We start from the raw sequence: 20,707 nt of genomic DNA on the forward strand, positions 1-20,707 counted from the left end.
GGATTGAACCCAGAGGGGCTCAACTACTGAGCCTCCTCCTCAGCCCGTTTTATTTTTATTTTTTTAATTTTACTTTTTATTTTGAGCTCTGTCTGGCTAAGTTGCTTAGGGTCTTACTGAGTTGAATCTTCCTGAACTTGCAGGAACTTGCAATCTTCCTGTCTCAGCCTCCTCAGCAGCTGGAATTATGTACATCATCATGCCCAGCCTAAGGCCTAATTTTTTAAAAGTAAACTGCACTGGAACATAGCCATGCCCATTTGTGTACACACCAGCAATGGGAGATTTCAAACCTCAAATTTAAAATCTGTAGATATAATAACTTGTAAAGATACCAGTGTAAACCATATAGGTCTGACTTTTTAAAAAATATATATTTTAAGAGATTATTCCACATACGGCTCTTTTTCCTTTTCAAAGTTAAGTAGTAATTGACTACCTATGAATCATTTAAATCCTAATCTTTTGCTGTTAACAAAAGTATAATATTTTGTGCATTGTAAAATTGTAAATATTTTCATCAGTTTAGTGATATAATTTTAACAATTTCCATCTGCTATTGTATATATTAGTATAAAACAATTCTGTGGCTACGTATTTGTCCTAGAGATCTATACTTAGAACTATGTCAAGTTCTCCAGCTACAGATAAAACATTTACAAGGTTAACTATGTAAAAGCTTTCAGCAATGCATAAATATGTGAATCTCACTTTTTTTTTCCCTAGTATTGATTTTCGATATATGTATGGTTTTTTGGTCATCTCCCCCTTCCCCCCAGCTAAGAATGATACCTTACTTGATTTGCATTTACTTGACAGCCACTTTTCTACTTTTTGTTTACTTCTACTTAGAAATTGATTTTTAATGTTAAATACTCAAAGAACACATCTAATTAGCACAGTCACTCACTACAGAGTATTTGTGGTTGACCAGACTTATAGAACACTATTTTTAAGGAACTATTTCTGGATTGATGTCTTATAACATAGAAAACTATTAGAAGGGCTTTTGTTACCTAGGAGTGATGTGTTCTAGTGAAAGCATTTAAACAACTGGGGTGATATCTATATCTTTTTAATTATTTTAAAGTGATTACATTGACACCAAACACACAAAGCATTAAAATCCCCTTCCTTTGACAGAATACTCATATATATATATATATATATATGTATATGTATATTCTCTATATAGTAACATTTCTTTTCAAATAATCTATTAACTCAGAGAGACTTTCATCCACCCCACAAACTGAAATCTAGACAAACTAAAATCAAGGTTTTTTGAGTTAAAAATATTATAACACCATATAAGAAAAGTGAAGGAAAACAAAGACAAAAACAAAAACAAAAAACCCCCACCTCATTTAAAAAAGAAAAAGGAAAATACAAATGAAAGTGCTTCAGCTGAGTATGGTGGTACATGCCTGTAATCCCCGCATCTGGGGAAGCTGAGGCAGGAGGATCTACTGACACTTCCACCTGAATAACTAATAGGCATTTTAGAATTTACCATGGCTAAAACAGTATGTGAACCTTGTTTTGCTCCCCAACCCATACCTTGTCTTTTCTAGGTCTATACCATCATTAATAAATGGCAACATGTATCCACAGCTGTTTTAGTCAAAAATCTACAATTATCTTCAATTCCTCTTTCCTTTATCCACCAAATTCAATTCATCAGTAGTGCTGTTAAGGCAACATTAATCTACCTCCATCTGCACTGCAGTCATCCTGGGTCAAAGCACTGTCAACTCCCACATCAACTACTTCAGTGGGCTCCCCTTATCAACACTGCTTTCAGTATTGCTCTGTACATTCTACTTGCCACCCAGCAGACAATAGTCCTTCAAGGAGATCATTCAGTTTCCTTTCTTGAACTTCCTATTAACTGTCCATTACACTTAGAATAAAATCTAATTTCCTCTTGTGACCTACATAGACCTACATGATTTGCCCACTGCTTACCTGGCTGATATTTCTACCATTTTAACACCACAGTGGGTTTCTGTTCTCACCTCAGAGTGCTGGTCCTTTCCCTGAGGTGATTTTACTCTTCCCCCACCTCTGTCAGGATATTTGGTAACATCTGGAGACATTCTTGGTTGTCACAACTGTGAAGTGCTACTGATATCTAGTAGATACAGAGGCCAGGGATGTTGCTCTCAACACCCTACAATGCACAGGACAACCCTCCGTAGAAAAGAATTATCTGGCTCACAATGTCAATAGTGGCACATTTGAGAAACCCTGTATTAGGGACTTCTGTTGTTCTCTCAGCCCAGGACTCTCATTATGAACTCAACTGTGTATTACCGAAACTCTATGTTGTATCCTTAATTGCCAATATGACTGTTATTTTGAGATATGTAGATAATTAAGGTAATAAGTGTGGGGGCCCTAGAATGACAACTCTGTTGTCTATATAAAGAGAGGAAAGGATACCAGAAGTGTCTCTGCACACACAGAAGCCATGTGAGGACATGGGAAGAAGATGGCTTGCAGCCAGCAAGCATGATAGGTCTCAGGAAAAGAAAACAAACCTACTTTCGCCATCATCTTGGACTTTAGCCTATAGAACTGTGAGAAAATACTTTCTAATGTTAAGTCACCCAGTCTACAATTCTTTTTAATAGGATCCCAAGAAAACGCCTGCCCCAGATTTTAATTTATCTCACTTTCTCTAGTCATTTAAAGTCTCAGTGAAAATGTCCTGACCGTCTGTAATTTAAAGTATCCCATCCAGCAGAGGAAACTCTAATATACTGCTGGTAGGAAGGTCAATTAAGTACAGTCCTCATAGAAAACGGCATGGAATTTCCTCAAAAATAAAAGACATAAATACCAAATGATCCAGCAATCCCACTACTGAGTATACATCCAAAGAATATGAAATCAGTATGCAGAAAAGATCTGTTCTCCTGTTTAATGCAGCACTATTCACAACAGCCAAGACATGAAATCAAAGTAAGTGTCCATCAGCAGGTGAATGAATAATGAAAATGTATTATTATACACACAATGGAATACTACTCAGCCCTAGTATCGTTCTGTCATTTGCAGCAACATGGACAGACCTGGAGAACATAACATTAAATGAAATAATGCAGCCAGAGAAAGACAAATATCACATGATTTCACTTACACGTGAAATCTGGAAAGCCTGGGTTCATAGAAGAAAAGAGTAGTTACCACAGGCTGGGGAGAGTAAAGAAGGGGGACAGGGGAGAGACCAGTTAATGATTACAGCCTGTCAGCCAGAGAGGAATACACTTTGGTGTACTTTGATACAGGAGGGTGATCATAGTCAGCAATACTGTATTATATCATTCAGAAGAGCTACAAGATAGGATGAATAACATAAATATCCTGAGTTAGTCACTACACAATGTGTGAATATACTAAAATATCACACTGTACCCTGTTAAAGAAGATTATTATCTATTAAAAAGACATCTTTAAATAAAGAACTATTCAATCACTGCCTAAACTTCCCTCAATCCTCTTCATAGTGTTTTTCACTATCTGAAATTATCATATTCAAATTTTAGGGGCAGATTGTCAGCTCTGTGAAAGTGAATGGTATGATTTTGGTTAAAGTTTTTCCATTTCACAGATGACGAAAGGAAGGAAGAGAGATTCAAGAACTTCCTTGAAGATCCACAGACGTAAACCCACATTAACTACAGAGCAGTAAGCTGGTTTATGTTTAAGTTAAGTAGGCCAAAAATATTCACTTTCACTTTGTAGATCAACTACTTTTTTGCTGCTAAATACTTTTTCTTGCTGTGACATACTCATTTTATTGTGTGGTAATATTTGTATCAAAAGTACAAGACAAATGTTAAATCTTGTTACATTTGGGTTTTTATAGTGCTTTGTGCATTTTAAATGATTTGGAGTGACTAAATTTTATAAAATATTTTATGAAATATACTTACTTTCTCTCTCTTTCTTCTTTAAACGCTTTCTCCTCCGATCAATGGAAGCTACTTCAGATTTTAAAGACAGATAATGTTTTCTGATTTCTTGCAGTTTTTCTTGAAGAATTGTGATGCGTTCTGCACTTGTCATATTTTCTAGATCCGCTGTCAATTTAAAACTTCCATTAATATGTATTTTGGGGGAAAATTTTGATACAAAGAGAACATAGATTGTAGATGTAGAATAAGGCCAAAGTAGATAAAATGAAAAAAGAGACTTCTAAATATTTGTTTCCTGAGACTCATTCTCTATTTTAGAACATTTGGCACATAATATATAAGATGTTAACATTGTATATATTTTTGAGTGACAGAAGTGCAGATGAATTTTTCATCTTTATTAAAGAGATTTTATGAAATGTGTATAACATTTAAATTGGAAGAAAAATCTTAAAAGATCTCTAGCTCTTAGGACATTTTCAATGTATCTCCCCATGTGAGAAAGTCTGCTGTAGCCTCTTAAAAAATAAATAAAATTACAGCCAGGTGCAATGGCACAAGCCTGTAATCATAGCAATTCAGGGGACTTAGGAGAACTGCAAGTTCAAGGCCCACCTAAGATAATTTAACGAGACCCTATCTCAAAAAAACAAATGAATAAAAATAAAAGGCAATGGGGGTGTAGCTCAGTGGTAAAGCACCCCTGGGTTTCAATCCCTGGTACAAGGAAAATTGTATTATTATGGCAATTTCTCACATACATGAAAGTACAGAGAGAGGTATCATCACCCAGTTTTAAGAATTTTTAATTTATGGCAAATCTTGTCTCAACTGTACCCCATCCAACACCATATTATTTTAGAGCATATTCCCAATATCATATCAGAGATATAAACTCAATGTTGACTTCGACTGCTTTAAAATTTTTCTTTTACCAATCTGTGTATTGAAAACATGATCCAAGTAAGGTCTGTACTCTGCAATTGATTAGAATTCCTCTCAGGATTGGTAGATTCTTGTTTAGTATTTGCATCAGCAGTTACTATACAAGATATATATACAGACACATGCACACACACACACACACACACACACACATATAATGGAGTTTTTATTCACCCATAAGGAAGAGTGAAATTATGTCATTTGCAGGAAGATGGATGAAAACTAGAGACCATTATATTAAGTGAAATAAGTCAAACAGAAGGTAAAGGGACGAATGTTTTCTCTCAAATGGAGAATCTAGAAAGGAAAAGGGAAAAGAAAGGTGGGGGCAGATCTCATGGGAATCAGAGATAACGAGAGGAAAGGGACCAGGGGACAGAAGGAGGGAAGAAGTGATGGGGAGAGATGTTGTCAAATTATATTGTTATAGTATGTGCATGTATGAATATACAACAACAAATCCCATCAATATGTACAACTATAATGCACTAATAAAAAACGTGGAAAAAAGTTCCTAGGATGAAGTTTCTATTGTTTTAATTTTCAATGCATATCACTTACACATCTGAAAACTCCACTTGTAAACTTTGGGTAATCGATTACTAGGCTCCTTGAGATCAGGGTCCTTATCTCCATTCTTTCCACATTTTCCAGGAGACTGCATCCTTGCAGGAGATTTGGTACTATGAGACTTCATTCCAGTAGAGACTGATTTGACTGGCTGAGTCTTAGTCACACTTTCACCAGCTGAAAGTTCTTCACTATCACTACTGTTTGCTGCAAAAAAAGAAAAAACAAAAGCATTAGCAAACAAAAAGGTAACAATGACTTAGGCCCAGATTTTAGCAGCTAACAAAAGTCAACCATTTTATCACTAAACAACCTGCCTATAAAATCTAGATGATCACATGCAAATGCATAAGCATCTTAATTAAGGAAAAAAACAAAAGTCTTCTTACCTGAACTGCCAATCTTAGTTTTTAAAAAGTCATACTAACCTTTCCTTATACTAAATAGACTATTAAATATACAGTAATCATTGGAATGTGTTTTTATTCTATCATGTTAATAAAAAAGCAGAATGTAGCATGTTTTAAACTAACTCACTGTAGAAACTCATTTCAATAAATTCAGGTGGTGTATATGTTAACACTTGGGCCACAAACAAACAATGAAGCATAATCATCATATTCAATAAACAATTCCTTGGGAAAAAAACTCTAAATTTTGACTTGTATAATAAATTTCTTCTTAAGTAATTGCTATGTTACAGTTTGTTGGCTACAATAAACCCATCGGTCTCCCCTGGTAAATATACTCCACAGTTCATAAAGAATGCAGAAGTCTGTGTGATAATTATGTCACATCTGCCTTTGTTAGTTAAGTTTCAGTAGTAAATGGAAATATGTAACCATGACAGCTTACCAGGTCAATAGGTGATAGAATTGGTACTGCTATAAATTACCTTTTTCTGGATAAAATGTATTACTTTGAGACTCAATCAGAGTTAATTGACTTTACTAAATTATCCTCAGAGAATGGACAACTCATTATGATTTACCATGCAGAAGCCCAATAATTAAAAATGGGAGAATACAATCTGGCTATATTTTTTTTAAAGATGTTTGTTTACTCTTTTGAAGATGAGCACTCTCAAGCACTCAAATGGTAGAGTCTTGAAGACAAAAACATCACAGTGTAAGCAAAATAAATACACCTTCTGATATACCAAATAATTTGTGACCTAATTGTCATATATTTATTAATTCTTCATTAACTGTGACCAGAAAAAGAAAACTCAAACCAAAAAACAGGCTCTCAAAGTCTGAAAAGTATTCCAAAAGTAATAAAACATAAGCAACTCCTCCCATTGTGGTGTTTGGGAATAAAGAAACTCTATCACACTTTTATACATATCTTGTACAACTCCCCTCCAGGCCCCAGCCCCCACTGCTGCTCTGGAACCCCTGGAAACTCCTAGCTACACTACACAAGGCTTGGCCCCACTCTATGCAGTGGCCTGCCTCAGCCTGCCTTTCGTGGCCTTGCTGAGCACAGCCGCCCGGGGCCCCAAGGGATGCCATATTCACCGCCTGGAAGTCATATGGGCTCAGCAGAACCTCGGGGAGCTGGCCGAATAACCCTTTTCTGCACTGAAGTGCAGCCAAGCCGGCTGCTAGCAAAGGTCAGGCAGTGGAGGTGGCAGAAGTCTCCTGGAAGAGCAGCAGGAGGTCAATGTGGGGCACCTGAAAAAAAATTCTTTACATATTTTCTGCTTCTTATGTTGTCTACAAAAAAAAGAGAGATCAAATGTGCAGCCCTCAGGAGAAATACAATATTATGTTCTGTGCAGGTGGATGGAGAGAGTCATTACTAAAGTCTTAAACTGGAACATACTGAGCAAAAGTATTATCTGTAGCTACTCTCAGGTAACATGGGGTGCCCAAGACAAGAGTCACAGCCTGGAATTGTGGGAATTATACCTTTGAAGCTATCTTAATTGTTTACTTGAATGCTGATATTTCCTTGAAGAATTATTATTGATTTCACTGTAATAAAATTATATGTAATTAAAGTATTCATAATATGTGACACATATAATAACAAGTAGAAAAGAACTGTGGAACATAAAGCTAACAAAGATTTCGATATTTACATTATGCTGGCTACATTTTTAAAAGAATTATGTGATCATTCACCTTAATACCACGGCTAAATAATACCAACTTGCTTAATCGCAGAATATAGCTAAGATCAGAAAACTTCTGTTAACTTTTTTGAGGGTGAAAACAAAATCAAAATGTTGAACTATTCCATGTCCCAAATATCCTTTTCATAATGGGAGGAAAAAATACATCAGCTATTATTTTTATATTTTAAATATTAGAGGTTTCACACTTACTGCCTTTTCCCTTCTTTTTGTTGTTTACCACAGTTGTTTTATGGCTTCTTTTCTGCTTTTTTGATGAACTGCCTCCTCCCTGAGCATCTTTCACTCTTTTCTGACCTGTACAGGCTATGATAGGAAAGAAATTAAGTAACACAAAACAAAATCAAAATTCCCTAGGTATTTAATAATTCTACATTTTAGAAAATAATTCTACACATTCTGTATGAAATTTATAAATTATCACAGAAATTACTACCAATTTTTGATATGCTTTGATTAATGAAGATGAATTCTTCCACGTAAGTTAAGGTGCTTTTGGAAAGCAAAAATACTAAATCAGATATAAACTGAAAATAGTTATTGGTAGTCTAATAATTCAAAATTTATGAATTTATGAGCCTAGTAATTTAAAAATGTGTACATCCTGAAAATAAAAGCTGAACTTATGGATTCAATAAAACCAAAATATGAAGGTTTAGTTATAGCTTAAAATGTTAATGAATATAGTTTTCAAAATAATACTCTGATACTAATGAGATAAAGTTAGGAAGAAATGCACACTTGTTTTACCAACTTATTTTAAAAACTTGGCACTTAGAGCACTGGTTAGTAAACACATATACCATTTACAAATCCAGCATGGTAACTATAAGAAACCATCTGGAGTCGAGTGTGGTGGCACATGCCTGTAATCCCAGCGGCTTGGGAGGCTGAAGGAGCATCATGAGTTCAAAGCCAGCCTCAGCAACTTAGTGAGGTCCTAAGCAACTCAGTGAGACCCTGTCCCTAATAAAATATAAAACAAGGGCTGGGATTTGGCACAGTGGTTAAACAACCCTAGGTTTAATTCCCAGTACCAAGAAAAAAAAAAGGAACAGTCTTGGTGGAAAATTCCCCCAAAACTAAACAAACCATCTACCTTTTCTTTGACAAGCTCAAGTCCTACATTTTCACTAAGACTTTCCCTGATGCTCCAGGCTTGGTGATTAATCATAATTAATTATGATTAATTCCTTAAAACTATAGCATTTTCCTAGCATTTTACTACTCATGTGGTCCTTGGCCTCAGTTATGTTTCTATATCTTTCTAATTATAAATAAGCTTTTTTTCAGGGGAGAGGGGTAATGCTAGTGCCATGTGGTTCCAATGGCATATACTATATAATATGATAAAGTTATGTCAGAGTTGATACAAAATATGTTTCTTGATCCTGTTACCATGGTTAAAAAACAAAAAAATTAACCTCCAGTGTATAACCTAGATTATATGGTTAAAAATGAGACAGCCTATTCACTAAACCATCCTGCTTTTCTTTTTTAATGGGTCACATCTTATTTATAATTTTCCCTAAGTTTATCATAATGTTAAGAACTTAAGTGAAACAAAGTGACTTGTATACTCAGTATACTGAAGCACAGATTTGTAAAAACAATTCCAAGCTAGATAAGTAACAGTACCTACATTTTTACTTTAAATATAATGTGAATTCTGCGATATTATTAGACAAATTTGCTAAAATGAAGTCATCAAATAGGTGCATAAGAATTTACTTCTAAAGATATAAATTCTAAAAAATGCTATAGAATAATTTGATCTAATAAACCAGATGGCCTTTCTTATGCCAAGATTGAGGAGCACTCAAGTTCCACACTTTTCAACATAATTGAGATTAAGATTTAAGAGCTGGGAGCTGTAGCTCAGTGGAACAGCACTTGCGCAGCAGGCACAAGTTTTGATTCCCAACTGCAGATGCTCGCGCATACACACAAAGATCCAAATGGGCAGAGATGATTTAGTCTGTCAGCAGAAATGACATTCTAATTCTTCTGGGTTAATTGTAATCTCTCTTAAGGTATGAGGAATATGGTAAAGATGTAAGCTCTATGAAACTATCATTGCAACATTACTGTTCAAAGCCCATTCAGCCTTGTGGTCTCAAGGTCACACACTGTATTTATGCTTGGCTAATGCAGTTCCCAAGACAGCATGGCATACAAATGAAACTGCAGTAACTCTACTTGAACATCCCAAATGCAACTATATTTTTTACTTATTTACTTTAAAAAAAATTTTACAGACTTGTTTTAAGGAAAGACTTGTGAGAAATTTTAAAATTAGCCAATCTAATCTAGACTAAAAACCTAAAGCACACATAAAATCTGGCATGTTATATGAAACAGCCACTGGTGCTCTAACCTCATGAGAGAAAATATGCGTTTCAAAGCCAAGGGTCAGTCTAAAGGGTACTGATGTAAGTTACCCAAACAAAGTAGTTTATAGGAAAAATGATGACAGAATATAGCTATGGCAACGTCATAAGACACTAATATATTTGCCAAGAACTAATTTGAATTTCTACTTTTAACTACTTCTAGAAATATCAAAAAAAGTATTATTTTAGGTTATTAAAAAAAATTGGTCCTTCAATATGGGGGTTATGCACATCTAGGAAAGGATCAAATTCCTTTACAAACTCTCACAAGTTAGTCAGGCTTGAAAATCAGTTTGACACGGTTGTCTGCAGAAAGCAAGTGCTTGGAGAGTTGGTAGCTCCAGACCCCTACATACAATATATGGTTAAGGGTGGAGGGTCTGTCAATAAATCAAATGTTTGTGAGAAACCGCACACTATAAATGCAAAAACAATGTCACAGAAATATATTTGGGGTACTCCTGCCACAGTCAACCAGTGTAATAAATTTTCAAACAGGTTGGTTTTGGGCCCAGGTCTAATTTCTAGCATGTAAGCAGATTCACCTGATATGTCATGGATGGTTCAGGCAAAGGACATTAAAACCTCAAGCTCTTAAATGTACTCCACCACCATTATTTTCAAACTACCTTCCAAATTTTTAATTTTATCATGTCCACACAAGTGTGCCACTTAAATGTCACAACACAAGGACTGACTGTGAAAGCATTAAGACTGTGAAACACAAGGACAGACTGTGAAAGCATTAAGACTGAAGGTGAAAAGATCCTAAAGTCAACATGTTTTTCTCTTCCTCACCTTTTCCAGTATGTTCTGGTTCTGGCTGATTGCTACTGCTAGAGCTCACGCTAGCATCAAAGCCTGCAGGTGAGCTGTTTCCTTCGGAATGGAGGTCTTGCAGCTCTCCCCCAACACTCTCCACCTCAATTGTGCTGTCAGTTTCACTCTTGATACTTCGAATCTCTTCTTGATTTGGCGCCAAGGGCTCCGACACTGTGACAGAAGACTGTTGCTGACTGGCTTCTGTAACAGTGACTGACGAAGGCGATTCTGGTGTAGTAGGAGGAGTATTGAGCACTGAGTTACTGCCACTACTTGGAAAGTCTGCTTTTCTGTCACTGACCTCTACTGTTTTTTCTTCAGTGGGCTTACTGTCGACACTGACTGGTGGTGGTTTTTCTAGCTCTACACTAGGTGAACAACTCTCCTCTTCAGCCACAGTCTGCAGTGACTCCTCTGCTGTTCCCTCTTCTGGGACAGGATGGGGTGGGGATGCTGCAGCTTCAGTATCAGAGTCTGAAAAAAGCTCCTTCAGTGTCTTTTTAGGCCACTGTCCCTGAATACTTGACCAGACATCTTTCCGATCTTTAGCTCTGCTGTTCTGAAGTCTTTCATCAGAGTTATTTAAAAGTTTTATTCTTTTTTCTGCTACTTCTGAAAATCCTGAATAGAAACCAGTTGTCCGCAGAGATTTTCTTTTTTCCTCCAAACCATTGTATTTCTTGGTTGGTGTCATCTTTGCTTTCGATTTTTCTTCATCATCTTCATCTGAAGAACTGTTGCTGCTGTTTTCTATGCAAAGTGATTCTTTGCTCTTGGACCTCTCTTCCTTTTTACCAGGTGATCCAGTTTTTAAACACTCCTCTGTGTTGCAATACCTCCTTTTACCACGTTTTATTTGTGACTTTGAAGATTTATCGGTTATGTCCTTCTTGACTTCCTTTCTCTTTTTTGTGACTTCATCATCTTCTTCATAATCACTATCTTCTGATATTCCTTCTATATCTTTTCTTAATCTTTCTGGAGATTTGGATACTGGTTTAGATATTACCAAATCTGCATGGACTTTGCTTTCTTCCAGCAAAGACAAATTATTCTGTTCCTCTTTTGAAATAAGTTCATTTCTGGTGTGGGTCAAATGATCCCTCTTTGATTCCTCTTTGCCATTATTATCTATGTCCTGGGCACCTGCCTCATCTTCCTGCTCACTGTCTTCAGCAGAACTTTCAGAAGCTAGAAAACAAGAGGGAAAAAACATGATGAGAATTTGAATATAAGCAATGTCTTCAAAGTGCCAGACACTTATAATATAACAGCTCCTAGGTTTACAGTCACTGCAGTTTCTATCCCCACTTCATGGGTGAAGAAACCGAGTTTTAAAAAGGTGAAAACACTCACCCCAAATAGAAATGCTCTACCACCATGGTCATGGTGTTAGTCACACCACTTGATCCTCTTGCCAAACTCATCAAATTGTAAATACAAAAAGTTGTGAATTTGATTTTATGCAAATTAAAACTCAATAAAGCTAATTTTTTAAAAGAAAAATTATATGAGCAGAACATGGTACAAAAACATGGAGGAAACAGGAGTCTTAAAAAACAACAACAACAACAACAACAAAAAAAACAATTTAAGCCAGACAAGGTGGTGCACACTTGTAATGCCAGCAACTCAGGAGGCTGAGGCAAGTAGAATGCAAGCCAGAAGCCAGCCTCAGCAAATTAGCAAAGTCCTAAGCAACTTGGTGAGACCCAGTCTCAAAATTATTAAAAACAGGCTGGGAATGTAGCACAGTGGTAAAACACCACTGGATTCAATCTCTGGTACCAATAAATAAATGAATGAATGAATGAATGAATAAGAAGCAAGTTTAACTTTAAAAATTTAAAACATTAAGCATTACAGTAATCAAGCAGCATAACTGTTATATAATCAATAAAATAATCAGAAGGTAACATACAGAAAATTAATAAGAAATAATAGGAAAAATTTTAAATATTAATTAAAAGCCCCCTCCAAACTTTATCTTTTTTAAGATAAACATACTGGAGCATACTGTAGAAGGTACAATACTGAACTAACTGGTCAAAAAGGAACAAATAATAAACAAGATCATTCCAGAAAACTGCCTGCAACACAAATACAAGTTTCTAGAACATGAGAGCACATACCACAGGGGCAGAAAATACATTTACACAAGGTATGTCTCACTATGAAATTGAAGGACTTTAAAAACAAAGAATTAAAGATTAAAGAGAGAAGCAAAACAAAAATCAATCAGCAACTTGGGAGGTTGAGGCAGGAGGACTGCAATGGGGGAGGCCAGCCTACACAACTGCAGCAATACCTTATCTCAAAACAAAAATAACAAGGGTTGGGGATGTAGCTCAGTAGAAGAGCACCCCTAGGTTCAATCCCAGTACCAAAACAAAAAACGGAACAATAAAACAAGTTACAAAGAATCAGAAATTGGAAGAGCACTAGACTTCACAGAAATGATACTGAAAGAAAAAACAAAACAAACTGAACAATGCCAGTAAAAAAATACTGAAGGAAAACTTCCAAGCTAGCTGCTGTAGTTTAATGTCCTATTCAAAACTCATGCTTAATTGCTGTTGTGACCATATTGGGAGATAGGGCCTTTAGGAGGTGATTAGGCCATGAGGTTCCCTCTCATAAACAGATTAATGTCACTGTCAGTTAGTTGTGACAGGAGTGGCTTTGTTATATAAAGCTTTCTCACCATGTGATGATGCTCTCACCATGCTATTACAGAGCACAGCAAGAAGGATCTCACCACATACCAGTAACTTGACATTAATGCTCAGCCACTCCAACTGTCAGAAATAATTTTCTGTTCTTTATAAATTACACAGAGTACAGCATTCTGTTATATCAGCAGAAAACAGACTAAAATACTCAATCACAAATAGAATAAAGCCATTTGCAAGAGTAAATAAAAATATCTGCAATGTCTAAAAAATTTACTTTCCTTCTCTTAAACTCATCTTTAAGAGGCTACTAGAAAACATGCTCCATCAAAATAAGAATTCAGGACAGGGAGGCCTAATATCAAGAAAGGAAGTTCAAGTACTACATTGAAGAAAGATCCCTTGATTGGATCTTACTATCCATCCCACCCTAGAATGAATGTGTCTTTCCTGGGGAAGACAGCTGTGCAGCAGATGTAGAAGAAAACCAATTCAGACTAGTATAGTGTTATTTCCAAAAACAGTCATACTGAAGGCTATCATTAAGGGGCTGCAGCCACTGTACTCTTTGAATGCCCAGGTGAACCAACTAGTTTCTTTCTGTCTTTTTACTCTTTATCTTGTTTTGATTAGGTGCTGATGAAATTCCAAGAATTAGCGAGACTCTATGAAAATAAGAAAGAGCTGGAGATTTGTCAGTGACTAGGTGTCCCTGGGTTGAATCCCTGGTACTCCCTCACCAAAAAAAAAAGAAAAAGAAATGTAAATAATCACACTCAAGAGAGTTAAGTACTTGTAGGAATTTTAAGTAAATATAATTTGCTTATGACTGTGAAGATAAACTAGTATCCATATTATTACTGTCCTTTAATTATACATGTATTTTCCACAGACAATTCTGTCAAATGTATGAGAAAACATGTAAACATCAACCTTTCACTATTATACAGCACTGGTTTACAGAAAAATAGGTTCATGCAAATATTCACCTAAAATAAGGGACAAAACCAATTTCTATTATATTCAAAATTTTTAAAAAATCAAAACTCTCAAGACACGAGCCATGTGAATGTGTTTTGGGGTTATAAGTTCTCTAAGGGTTTACTTCATAGGTCAGATGTCCCTCCTCCTTTCCTGCCAAGTGGATTTAATAAATGTCCCCCTCCAGTCCTCATTGATTTTATTACCTGATACTTAACTTCATTCTGCCTTCTATACTAGACTATAATGCCACCATAAAAGAGATAGTAACATATAATTATTCTTTAAAACTGTTAGTACAGTTATATAGTCTGATATTGTTTAAGATACACTATGCTTTACATGGCAACAACAAAAATAGTTCCTGAAATAAATGTAGGGTGAATTATATTTTAATTAAAACTTAATGGTGCCTCAATCAATGACCAATTTTATTTAAAACATAAGAGACAACAAAATTCTCACTAAAAAGCAATCTACTAATGACACTGAAATACCTTTATAGAATTTAACTTACAGAAACTAAAATCAAATATTGCATGCAATGAAATATCTGCTACGTTTACCTTGAAGTCCATTAAGGATGGAAGTAATTTCTATGGATTTAATATGAGCTGTATCAGAGTTTTTGGCATCAGTAAGATCCAGTTTGGATACCATTTCAGGAGATGGATTCGTCTGAAATGGGGGTTTTGCCAAGCGTCGAAGTTTACAGTTTTTGGGAGAGTATTTTTCATCTCTGTCTTTTTCTTTGTCTAATTTATTCTACATTAAGGGAAAAACATGTTAATCACACTTTATCACAAGGAATTTGTTAGTAACAATGTTAATACCATTTTTAACTAAAAGTCACAGAATGTATTGTTATTTAAATATTTAACATAGAATATACAAAGCCCTTTCAAAAACTCAAGGTTTTTAAAAACTTATTAAACAAAATACTACAGAATGAGCAAAACGGTTTTGTATTTACCATGTGGGAATCAGACAGGAATTTTAAACCAGTAAATATATACACCAATAATTGATATTACCAATTCTTTAAAACTAAATCAAAGAATGTTCAAATTAAATATTCATGTACAAAAGAAACAAAATTTTAACCTCTTTGTTTTTAAAATTTAACACTCTTATTATAAAATGTGGGATGGTAATGACAATATTCCATATTTTCATTCAAATGACAGCTTTAAAAAACTAAATGAATGATCTCTTGTAAGATGAAGTCAAATGAAACTTTGGTACATCACTGAAAAATTGATGTTTCAGGGAAAATATGAAATTTTCTCAAACTCTCGGTTTATAAATAGATGAGCTGAGGCTGACATATTTCCTGAAAAATATTATTTAAATTTTATTATAAAATGTCTCACAGAAAAACTATAATTTAGCAAACTCTGAAGTGTGGGTTAACAATAAACAATTCTGAAGTCCTGAAGTCCTGTTATCTAGTCACACTACCATATTTGAGTGATTATTTTTATAATTCTCCTAAGAATGTTACTAGCTTATCATTCCAGATAAGTAGGAAAGAAGTTAATTCCCTACATTTAATAGATGCCTTAGGGTAGTGACTCTTCAAGTATGGCCCCTGGCCCAACAATATCAACATTTTCTGGGAACTTGTTAGAAACCCCAGTTCCTGAATCTGACCTCAGATCTACTGAATCAGAAATGCAGAGGATGGGGCTAAGCAATCTGAGTTACTCCAAAGGGTTCTTTCTGATCATGGTCCAGGAATAAGATTCACTGCTTTAGAGCCTCTGGGCTTAATTCATAGAACACACACTTCTGAGCACAACTAGACTAGGCTAGACTTCCATAGTCTATTAACAGTTGTTCTAATTTTTCTGCTATTGCCAGTCTTTTCTCCTGTTTGTTACTTTATTGCAGAGGTCATAGTCTAGTATGTATACTGAAGCCCAAAATAATCCCTCTAGTCTAAATTCAAATATGGCTTTTAGTGGCTGTCAGGAGTCTCTAAAATAGTAGCTCTCAGAGTGAGATGTGTAAAATCAGAAAATATGACCTAGAACACCTTTTTGAAATTCACAAAGTTCTTCCCTATGATCAGGAATTTTAATATGCCTAAGGGGTCAAGAAGAGGCAAATATTTATTAAAAAAAATTCACTAAGTACTTTCCTAACACTGCTTCTCACATCCCTTCCCTATCTTTCACCTTAGAAATACTTGTTTTTTTGTATAAAAACACTGGCTTTTTGAGTACCACAAAAAATATTCTTCCAGTAACTAAAAACAATGCTAAATACAGTGTGATTTATATACTTTACGGTAAAGAACAAAAAGAATGAGAATATAAAAGGGTTTAAGAAGTCGTGAGTTGTAGCTATATTAAAAATTTAAAAACATGGACTTAAATTCACATTAAAGAACTACTACTTTAGGGGAAAGCTTTTCACTATCTGGAACACTAGGATATCATTTGGCAAGAAGGTAAATAGCTCCTCACTTTGAATATGAAGACTGAATTTCAGAAGAACTATTAAACTTCCCAAAGTAAATACACTAAAGAATTTTAAAAAAAAAAAAATCAATAAAAATATTTTTAAAAACTCTAAATTCTAGCTAAAGGTTTGCTTTCTCAAACATTCAAAAAGATTCAGTCGAAAAGAAGTAAGTTCTATCATATGTAACAGTAATATTAATTTTCTATGTGAGCTCATTAGTAGATACCCCAAGCTGCCTGTGCAACATGTGAGGATCTTGTGAATCTATTCTAAGCCACTACTTATAGCCAGAGAAAGACAAAGAGAAAAAGGAGACTTGTCAAATAGACTGGTTCTCTTCTGTCTTCAGAAATCTTTTCCTCCACAGAACGGTTTACAAGTACTGCAATAATCCATACTGCTTTATGGCTCTAAATTGAGGACCAGAGGTATAGAGAAGTGCTGAAGCAACGAGTTAAGTGCAATCTAGTGAGGTGGCTTTATACTACAATGGAACTGATGAAGCCTCAAAAATTATTTAGCACTATTTCTAAAATGCTTTCCAACAAGGCAACAAAATCTAGCATTCTATAAGTATGCAATTTCAGGTGGGCACAGTAGTGCACACCTGTAATCCCGGCAGCTTGGGAGGTTGAGGCAGGAAGATTGCGAGTTCAAAGCCAGCCTCAAAAACTAAGCAAGACCCTAAGCAACTCAGAGAGAGCCTGTCTCTAAATAAAATATAAAAAAGGGCTGGGGATGTGACTCAATGTTTGAGTGTCCTTGGGTTCAGTCTCTGGGTTCGATCCCCAGTACCAAAACACAAACCAAAAAACACACTATTTTTCAAGAGACTGTAAAACTAAGAGCAATATTAGTGTACACACATTTAACTGCTTCCTGCTGGGGGAAAGCTCTTTAAGAGCTAGTCACATGTAGCAAAATCAACACATTTACCTTTATTTTCTTCCGATGTTTTATCTTTGGCACATTTTTATCAGCAGGTCTTACTATTTTATCTGCTTTAATCCATTCATCATATCTAAAATTAAAAGAAATTGATATAAATATACAAAACATATAACCACAGAAGATCCTATACCATGATAAGAGAAACTTGTACACAGAGTTGTGACATTTTAAAACTGGAGATCTTGGAGAGCACTTGGTTCAATTTCCTGATCTGACAAATAAGCTACCAAACCCAAAGAGCTACCGTGACTTGGCCAAGTTCACAATGTTAGCTACTGGATGAGGCGAGAGCTCTTGACTCGGAGGTACAGTCCTTACTCTGCTACACAAGAGAGAAACCAAACCTGTATAATAAGTATTAAGAGAAATCATGCTATTTTCTATTCTTTTTGTTTTGTTTTGCTCTTAAGCAGCAAGCAGGCAAGTTTTTTCTCTAAACCCATTGGAAATCTAAGGTAACACGGCAGTTTTAAATGGCACTGTCTGATTTTCAAAAGCCTCCTACGATAACTTAAGACAATGCAAAACCACCTAGGAAAAAAATGCCTGCTCATAAAATACTAGAAAAACATTGTCAAATTTTCAGTATCCTGAGATGCTTACTTCCGATGTGAATAGACAGCTGAGAATCAAGAGAGCTATGCTGACTTCTCAATTTGATGCTGAAAATCTTCAGGAATTTACAGTGTACAAGTTACTACTGACTACAATAAAGCTATTTGTTTATGCAAAAAAGGTGACTTTTTCATTTCTGCAAAATCTCAGAAGGCAAAAACATTAAAACTAAATTGTCACTCACTTTTTGCTTTCTAAAATCATATGCATTACTTAAAAAAACATCAAATCTTAAACTCTAAAACATGAAAACTTGAAGATTTTAAATTAGTAATATTAAATGAATATATTACTTGAATAACATATTTATAAATTACATGAGTCATCACTTGACTAGAAAATTATATTCGCCTGCTAGTGTAGGCCTGAAAATTATCTATAGCAACTCCAAGGCAAAATGCCATCCCGCTAGTACAAACTACTGGCTACAGTGAATTTGAGGACTCAACACTATGCAAGGGGTCATGTTATGGTTTCACTCACTAGAAGCTCCTGAGAACAAAATAAGAAAAAGAGAGAACAGGGAAAGGAATGGAATGAGCACTGGGGAAGTCTTAATATAATCCTTGCTTACTTGTCATGTGTCGATGATCAAGCTGTTCTCAATCCCAGGCCAAGTTTATCACTGTATAAAATGACTGCTTTTAAAAATACACTAAAAATATACTTTTTAGTTGTAGATGGACACTATACCTTTATTTTATTTATTTATAAGTGGTGCTGAGAATCAAACCCAGTGCCTCACACATACTAAGCAAGTGCTCTACCACTGAGCTACAACCTCATCCCCTAAAAAAGAATTTTTGAGGCTCAAATGTATGCTAGGTACTATGGAAGGTTTAAAAAGCAAATATTATTATTCCCTTTGGGAACTATTCTGAGAGCAGCATCTACCTACACATTTATGATGCAGTTTACCTTTCCCAGGAATACCAAAAATTGCAACATACTTAAGAAAGCCATTGAGAGCTGGGCAGTAGATCAATAGTAGAGAGCCTGCCTACCACATATGAGGCCCTGGGTCTGAGACCCAGCACTGCAAAAAGAAAAAAGAAAAAAAAGTTCCTTACAAAATTGGGAAGATGGTGGAATATTAACAGAATACCTCCAACTTTCAACACTCTTGCAAAGTTCAAAGTGATTCCTAAAAAGTTCCTCTATGAGAATATATTATGGAAGGCGTCAATGCTATCAACTTTGAGTAAAAGAAAACAAAACGAGTTTCCAATGTGAGACTGAAGACAGTTCACCATAGATACACAACATTAATGTGAAATAAGTAAACACACAGTATTTTTTTTAACTTTTCCTAACCAAAGACTATTTGTTATATGGTAAGGATGGCACCCACTACCCAAATTCCAAAGTGTACAGATACTATCTGGTAATTGTCATGGTCTTCCCCCAATTATAAAATAAGGATGGCATGAAAGGACTGACTGTCAGAAGAATTCAAGTAGTAAGATTTGATGTGAAAAGACCACTGGCCCAAACAGACTCTTAGGAAATGGCAAATTCTAGAATTAGATGGAATAATCCAAATAAATAGTTCTTATTACTATTTCAATAGAACAACTAAACACTGGTCTTAATCATTCTGGATAACAATCTTGTTTCAAAATTCTCATCAAGGGCTGGGGTCATGACTAAATGGTAGAGCACTTCGCTAGTATATGTGAGTCACTGGGTTCGATTCTCATCAATGAATAAAATAAAATCTATCAACATCTAAAGAAAATATTTTTAAAACTTCTCGTCAAATACGTGTACGGTTTTGAGATTATTTGGAAAAGTCAATGGTTATCTCTCTCTTTTGTTGTTACTGTTGCTGTTGCTTTGCAATAATGAGGACTGAACTCAGGAGTTTTCTATCTTGGAGCTATATCTACAGTCATTTTAATTTACTTTTATTTTAAAAAACTTGAGTGAAGGTCTAAGTTGCCCAGGCTGGCCTTGAACTTGTGATCCTACTACCTGAGCTTCCCATGTTACTGGGATTACATGTGGGAGCCACCATGGTCACTCTTGTTATATTTCTTGTTAGAGTAATTACATATAACTTGCAGGTCTATAAAATATTAGCTAATATCATGACTCCTTTATTATTTGGGTTTTTTCCATGCCACTTTTTTTGTACTTTGGTTTATTTGTTGAGGTATTCCCTTGTTCTGACACTATTCTTTTGGATTTCTCTTTTCTTTAGCCATATTATGCTCATTCTATAAA

The 20,707-nt window shown here is 35.2% G+C and overlaps 1 protein-coding gene across 2 annotated transcripts in view; it reads right to left on the reverse strand.

Annotated features, from left to right (window-relative positions):
* Window positions 1-20,707, reverse strand: part of ARID4B (AT-rich interaction domain 4B) — a 139,221-nt gene that overhangs the window by 2,535 nt on the left and 115,979 nt on the right. For both annotated transcript variants that reach the window (XM_079106851.1, XM_079106852.1), the window contains 6 exons: window positions 17,852-17,936; window positions 15,013-15,211; window positions 10,770-11,984; window positions 7,771-7,884; window positions 5,430-5,645; window positions 3,942-4,088 (listed from right to left, as the gene is read on the reverse strand). In XM_079106851.1, coding sequence (XP_078962977.1) covers window positions 3,942-4,088; window positions 5,430-5,645; window positions 7,771-7,884; window positions 10,770-11,984; window positions 15,013-15,211; window positions 17,852-17,936 — 1,976 coding nt within the window. The remainder of the gene's footprint in view (window positions 1-3,941; window positions 4,089-5,429; window positions 5,646-7,770; window positions 7,885-10,769; window positions 11,985-15,012; window positions 15,212-17,851; window positions 17,937-20,707) is intronic.

This window comes from Sciurus vulgaris, assembly GCF_902686455.1.
Source record: "Sciurus vulgaris genome assembly, chromosome: 12".
Classification (NCBI taxonomy): domain Eukaryota; kingdom Metazoa; phylum Chordata; class Mammalia; order Rodentia; family Sciuridae; genus Sciurus; species Sciurus vulgaris.